Source organism: Sinocyclocheilus grahami, unplaced genomic scaffold (genome assembly GCF_001515645.1).
Source record: "Sinocyclocheilus grahami isolate Dianchi unplaced genomic scaffold, SAMN03320097.WGS_v1.1 scaffold1624.1, whole genome shotgun sequence".
In the NCBI taxonomy this organism is placed as follows: Eukaryota; Metazoa; Chordata; class Actinopteri; order Cypriniformes; family Cyprinidae; genus Sinocyclocheilus; species Sinocyclocheilus grahami.
In genome coordinates, this window is record NW_015506803.1 from 172,218 (window position 1) to 179,707 (window position 7,490).

Consider the following 7,490-nt stretch of genomic DNA (forward strand, 5'->3'; position numbering starts at 1 on the left):
TGACATGTCCAAAATACATAGTACCTACGATAATTTCTGGGACTTTTTTACATTTTACCTCAGCCAGGTAGCCAGAGCGATCACTTTAAAAGAAACACTTGGTCATTTCTAATCTATTATGGATATTTCTTAACGTTTCGATGACATTTTATAAGTTTTTGTTAGTTATAGTTTGTGTATAATTGCACTTTACAATGAAACTGGATGAAATTAAAACGAGTATTGTACCGACAGCAAGGTTTTCCATTTATCGCGCGCGTTCAATATTACTACGACGTCCTTCATATTCCTCAATATTCACCTCAAAAGCTTCTAAAGTGTGTGGGGCACGTTAAATAAAGCAAATACATATAAATCTCCAAACCGTTTCTTGAACGCTGAATAGCTCCTCAGAGATAATACTGATGATGAAGTGGGCGGGAAGCGCGCGGGCGGCGCGAGGCGGAGTTTGTCACGCACGCGCCGGGGATCTTCGGAATCTCGCGCAGCGTCATCTTGGGTTGGGTTGCGTCTGTTGATCCAGCGAAAACACCTCGCTCGCACGGATATAATGTGGACCTGCAATCAGCTTAGCGGACAGTAGATGATACAAGACGTTCGCGGACGACCGTTATCTTTATGTCGCTTATATTGCAGAGCGGAGGCGAATCGCTGCGTAACGTTACACAAATGGTTCGGTGTTGTCAGTGGTCTGCGGTTCCCTACGTCTGAGCGATTCGGATAAGAAACTTACTTTACTGTATTTACCGAGTTCATCTCGGGTTCATTCTGCAACAGGTTTCTATAATAAACCAACGCTACAAAGTTGACGGACAACATCAGAGGAGGCTAATCTAAAATAATGATACGTAAAAGAAGAGGATAATCCGTGCACAATTTACCTGCATATAAAACAACTATAAGAAATACTTCTTGAGACCAGGGAAAGGTCTTTATATTTTTCAATATAAGGAATATCGAATATCTGGAGGTCCTTGTCAATATGATGCCGGTAAGTTCAGTCGAGATTAATAATACGCTGATATACAATAATTTTCATCTCCAAGCATCATTGCTTCTTTATCATTGATGAACTCAGCAAATGCATTGGTTAAATGTCATTTCTTTTATTCAACCGAGCTGCTTTGATTGTATCAGATGAATTATAACAGATAAACCCATATCTTTCTAGGAAGCAGTGTTATAATGGTGATAAAGGGGATTCTATGAGGTTTATCTTGTTTAGATTTCATATCCTGTTTTCTGATAAGAAACACAGAATGATCCAGAGCATTGCTTATCTTTTAATTAATTACAGTACCCAGATAGGACTCGTACGTCTGCAAGATGTCTGTTTAAGATCTCATCATTTGGAAAGCATCTGCTGTGTACAAACATCTTTAAGATGTCAGTTTTACATTCATACTAAATCCTAAACATCTTAAAGACATTTTCTAAACGTCTATTTGACATCTGATAGGAAACGTCCTATAGACGTATTGCAGATCAGCAAAAACTCAAATAAATACGTCTTGCCGATGTAAATGCAGACGTCTCCTTGATGTATGTGTTGCTATCAGGGTAAATTATTTCTTAGAGATGTCTTAACAATCTCGGCACAGGTGTTGAAATAATTAAAAACTGATCAAATATAAGGAAATATAAGGGTGAAATGCAAGAACGATTTCTGCAGTCATTCTGCAGCTCTTTGGGTTAAATAAGGTGCCAGGGAATGTACAAATACATAATAAACATAGAATGTAACTACGTATTCAGTATTGGTTGGAAGAAAAGTTAAGTTTTTAGAATCAGTCGATTGATTCATAATGTGACACAATATCATTTACCTGACAGACCATATATGGTTAGAATAGAAAGATTAGAAATAGTGTCATTTGATGGTATAGTCTACATGTATAGTCTTTAGTGTTTGATGTTAAGCACCTGCTATCTCTTTGCTGTCACTACTCATGGGTGAGTCACTCATGGTGTTGGTGAGTCACACATTCATACACCCACCATCCACAGGAAAAACATATGACCGTGTCACCTCTGTCCACATTGATGACAAGGTCTTTTTGACCTTTTCATTGTATTACATTTCTAATAAACATTCAGCCCTGGGTAAAACTCATTGCTCTCTGGGTTCATTTACAAGCAAGTCTTTAATCTCCACCGGCTTTGCCTCTGGATGCGCACATTCAATCTGGATGAACCATCAGTAGTATCCATGGATTTATAGCGTTTCTGCATTAATGTAAATTATAATCCCTGTGTATAAACTCAAGTGAGGCATTCTGAGTTTTCATTTTACGGATTTTCAAATGTGAATGTTGAAATGAATGGCCTGTGTGGGACAAAAACTTTAGGCATTTTGATTTCTAGGTATTGTTTCAATGGAAAATGTAGGTTTCAAAATACTACAAAATGTTTTCTCTTTTAGTGTTCATATATTCAGTACAGTAGCACTGGTGTGTGTTTGAGGCGGATACAACACAGCATTGTATTTAGCTTGCAAATAAATATTTGTCTTAATGGATCATCATTTCAGTTTCAGTCATGGTCAGTTTTAGATCCTAGATAATCTTAATTGAAGTAAAGCAGCTATTTGAGGTCATACACTGTGTTTGAGAGAATTGAGCTTTGTGATGAAGCATATTTTTTCAGCAATGTGAATTGTCTGAATACTGACTGTGTTCTTTGTTCCATTAATCATTTCGTACCTCAGACGCTGAGTTCATTGTATTTGCTGTGAATTACTAGCTCCCTTAATTCTCAAAGGAACAACAATTGTGTTTGAAAAAAGTAGAAATGGGATATTCCTCTCAGTGTGACTTTTACAGAACTAACATGCATTGTCCTCATTGCGTTTTGAACTAAAACTGCATTCAGAATATCAAGGCATTGTCTATAGTTCCTCTAGAGGAAGTTTATTATGGTTGCATAGCTTCCCTCTGTTGAAAGCTATGGTACGGTCCTCATGTGGTCATGTATTTTGTACAATTCCCATAGTGTAAGTACCCAGAGCACCTATTTTCAAGACTCTAAATTGATTTGACAGGTGAATAGATGACTTGGTCCGGGAGCACTTGTGGAATAAGATTAGCTTGTAGTAATTTAATTCCATATCCCACTTCAGTTCAAAGGCTGTGCATTAGGAGTTATAAATATCGTTGATTGTTGTCGGGCCCTTTCAGCCACCTGAGGCCTCAGCGGGAAACAATGACCAGAATTGCGGCGGCCAGTTGCCACGGCAACCGTTGCCAAGATCACATTCCACACCACAGCATTGCTGCTATGCAGAGGAGTCTGTGTTTGGAAAACCCGGCCCCCAAGGACCAGCCGGTAATCAGGCACTTGAAATGTTTTAACTTTGACCTTTAAGATATTTCTAGCTACAATAAACGGGGTCTATACTGCTGAACAGAGGTCATATGAAGTCGGCTCACCTGTTCTTTAGTTTAAATTAAACCATCAAGGACCTTGAGCAAGTCGACTAAATATTTTTGAAGCTTCAGCTTTTTTATTCAATCAACTTTATTCTCCCAGCCGAAGGGTTTTGGAGGGTCAGTGTGTGGGCAGGAGGGTAGAGTATGAACTCAAGACTATAATCCTCACATTAGTCGTGCTTTGTGTCAATCCACTGCAGAGGCCATATGGCTGATTCTGTGCCCGTATAAACACACACACTGGGTTCTGTCCTGTGATTTACAGAAGCACTGAGCAGCTACTTCTTAACAATGCATGAGAGCCTAAATAAACCCACATTATAGAGTAGCTAAACCGTACTCTCAGTGTTGTTCGATCAGAGCATGTATTGACTGGTGCTCTTGTAGTGTTTAGACTTAAAAATTGATGCTCTCAGCATGCGTTGGATTATCTCTTTGTGTTGGCATAGTACATTTTCTTCGACTTTGTTGCTAACTGCTTTTCATTCATCCAGTCGAATGTGATTTCTCCCCACCTTTGTACAAGCTCCAATAGTCAAGGCAATGAACCTTTACAGTTAATGAAAACCACGCTGTACGGGCACTGAATGTGCATTATATGTTGCAGAACAGACGATGTCATTGGTTAACCATCTTAGTTGAACAATGCATCTACTGTTTTCAGCATTCGTCAACAGGAAAATCATTAAGAATGCTTCCTATGATGGAAATATTTTGCAAATGCCAGACAATTTATGAGGATTTGTGGCTTGGTTAGTTTTAAGACTCTTTAGGGTTAATGAGTGTAGGCGTTAACCTGAATATCATTACGTCAAAGCTGTGTACTCTGTTGCAAATGGACTGTTGACAAAGGCATGGTTTAGTCATCAAACCTTTTGTTTAATGTTTATTCTTTTGATGCACGAAATGCAAAGTTGCCCCCAGGCTACGCCTTTGACTTTGAATAGCAAGAGAATGGTGTCCATTTTCTTCGTCCACTCAAAATGACCCACATCTGTGTGGGTCACAAAATGGCCTACATACTGTTTGCATTCACGATGGAAATGTGTAGGGAACACACAAAAAGCAAAGTATAAATAAAATCAGGTCAGTTAGAGAAATAATGTCAGTATTAACTGGAGAAAATAAACTCTAGGTGCTGAGAAGACCAGCATAGTTGGGTAACAACAGATGTTGTGTTTGGCTTCTTAACTAGCTTCTTCAGAGCAGACCTAGACCAACATTAACTAGCACACAAATTACTTTTGAAACTTTAAGTCTTTTATGTCCATACAAAGAAAGTCAGTTGGGTCCAATGTTGTTTTGGGCACGTTTATTTTCAAAATAAACAAAATCAGTTGAAACACACTTTAAAATATATTATTTTGTGTGTAAATGACTTTCTCTTTAAACTTAAACTTAACTTCTCTTTAAACCCAAAGACAAATGAGGTCTCCAGGAAATTCAGTGAGAGTTTAATGCTTGTCAGCTGATGGTAAATGCCGGTATATTTGACTATTCAACTCCATTACATCACCTATGGTTACCTGTGGCAACATAAACAGTGTCCTATTGCAAAATATTGCTTTTTTACTGTAATCCTAAAGCTCTGTCCCATGCCTTAGGACAACATCGTGTCATTTAAGATTTCTCAGAAATATTACTCTGGGGATCAAGTGTGGGATCACTGCCACAGGCTGGCCTTTGGCACAAGGGCTTTTCTGTGCGTGATCTCTCTAGGATTTAATGCACTATGGACACAAACGCGAATTCAAAAGGCAGACTTTAAGACACGTGTCCTACTTAAAATCGTTGACAGCGGGACCAAATTTACAAAGCACTGTATCTGAAATTTGGAAAATAGCCTCATCAGCTATTTGGTATGTCTTGGAAATATGACGATTGCAAAGATATATGAGTTTAATGTAAACTTTTTAGCATTTTTTTGCAATAGCTTCCAAGACACTAAAATATCATCGTAGGAAGAATTTATCACCATATGCGTTCTATAAAGAATTACACTGAAATTAACATCTCAGAAAAGGAAAATACGATGTAAGAGGTCTGCGGTTTGTAAGAAGTCATGAGGCAATATGCTCCATCCATAATTCAATTTGGATATTTTAAGAGCTCATCTTATAAACCATAACCCAGAGACAAATGAGGTTAGCGTTTAGCTTGATTTTAGATGCATGCAATTTATAACGTAAGGACATTAGAGGAAGACATACATTAAAGAGAGATTAATGAAATTCCATTTCCAGCAAGGGTCATTCATCTAATAAAGGCTTTCATTGGTCAACCCAAGAGATTCAGACAGAATGGTCTGAGAGAAATAAAATCATCCATCTAACTTAAACAGAAGGGCTACGCTCTACACTCTTAAGAATAAAAGTTCCAAAAAGAGTTTTTCACAGCAATGCCATAGAAGAACCATTTTAGGTTCTCCAAAGACCCTTCAAGTGAACAGTTTTTAAAAGAACCATTTTTTAAATAATCTGACAAACATTTTCCACTATGAAGAACCTTTTGTGGAATGGAAAGGTTTCATACACTCTTAAAAATAAAGTTTTTTTTATTGGCATTGATGGTTCCATGAAGAACCTTTCACATCCTTGGAAACTTTCCATTCCACAAAAGGTTCTTCATAGTGGGAAAAAAAAATCTTTAGATTGTTAAAATGTTCTTCACACTAAGAAAAAAACGTTTTTTTTTTTTTAAGAACTGTTCATTGAAATGTTCTTTATGGAACCTAATGTTTCTTCTTTGGCATCAATGAGAAAAACATTAAAAGTTAGCAACAGTTTCCTTAAATAATAGGTTTTCTTAAATATAGACAGCAATTTTAATGTTGACAATTTGAAGACTTTATTGTCATTTGTGACCATTTCAGTGGCAATCTGAAGTCTTTAACAGGCCTCATTTTTGGATCAACTGGACCGTATTTAAAAGACTGCCGAATTACAAACCTAACCACATTTGTTCATGACTGAATCGTGTCAAACATTCATGCATGCTTGCAGCATGACAGTAGGCATGGATACAAGTGCTTTAGCACATCCAAAGCCAGATTAGACTTGAATGAGTGTAAGTGTGTGCGCATTGAAGGAGTGAAAGCCTCTTAAATCCAATTTGCACGTCTGTTGTGTGAAGGCACATGAATGTCATGGCGCCGATATTGCGCAGATCAGGAAATACTGATAACCATTTGGACAAGTCTAGCTATTTTAAAAACTGCAGTTAGAGCTAATGTTAATGACAGCTGTTTCCAGTGGTCTGCAGCAACAACTGAATCGCAATCGAGAAAAGTGTGTTCAGCAAAAATTTTGTATCGTTATTATTAAAGGTCACATATTTTACACCTTTCTGGAGTTTTATTTTAGGTTTTGATGTCCTTAAGAATATATATTTGCGGTATAAGTACCAAAAACCATCTCAATATATTTTTACAGCTCCTCTCTCAGGAGCTCTCCTGAGAACAGGTCGGTTTTGGCCTGTCTAATTAATATTCATGAGCCTCTCTTCTGATTGGCCTGTTGTTTTCTGAGTGACGCACGGCCAGGCCAACCACAGGTAACTAGAGGCAGCTGACGTCACAGCGCTAGCTGGAGGCAGCAAAACAAAGGGGAAACTAGAGGCGGCCCATTCAAACCAGCGCACTGTGCGCAGATTCGACTACATAAGGAGCTTAAAATATCATCTTGCTGTGATGTTAGGTGCCAAAATCGACCTAATACAGCCTCAAATTAGAAATTTGATCTCATATCTGCTGCCACTGCCAGACAAAAAACCGACAACAGCTGTGGTTAAACGCGATAAAACGAGCAGACTGGACAGAAACGATCGTCAAAAATGCTCGCGTTTGCGGTTCAATAAAGTATTGTCTTTTGTTGTTATGGGCGCGTCTACAGATTTCTTGCCATATGTCTATGTTTCTTGCATCTCACGACTATGTCGTGTATGAAATAATGTCTGTGTGCATGTGTATAAAACAACAAACGGACAATTTATACAAACCCGATTCCAAAAAAAGTTGTGACTGTACAAATTGTGAATAAAAACAGAATGCAACGATGTGGAAGT

At 38.0% G+C, this 7,490-nt stretch overlaps 1 protein-coding gene across 1 annotated transcript in view; it reads left to right on the top strand.

The window, feature by feature from the left end:
- The first annotated feature begins 496 nt into the window (after window positions 1-496).
- The window catches only part of LOC107571640 (apoptosis-stimulating of p53 protein 2-like), a 40,457-nt gene continuing 33,463 nt past the window's right edge, over window positions 497-7,490 (top strand). The window contains exon 1 of the mRNA XM_016257973.1: window positions 497-991. Within this exon, the coding sequence (XP_016113459.1) occupies window positions 983-991 (9 nt within the window). The 5' untranslated portion in view covers window positions 497-982. The remainder of the gene's footprint in view (window positions 992-7,490) is intronic.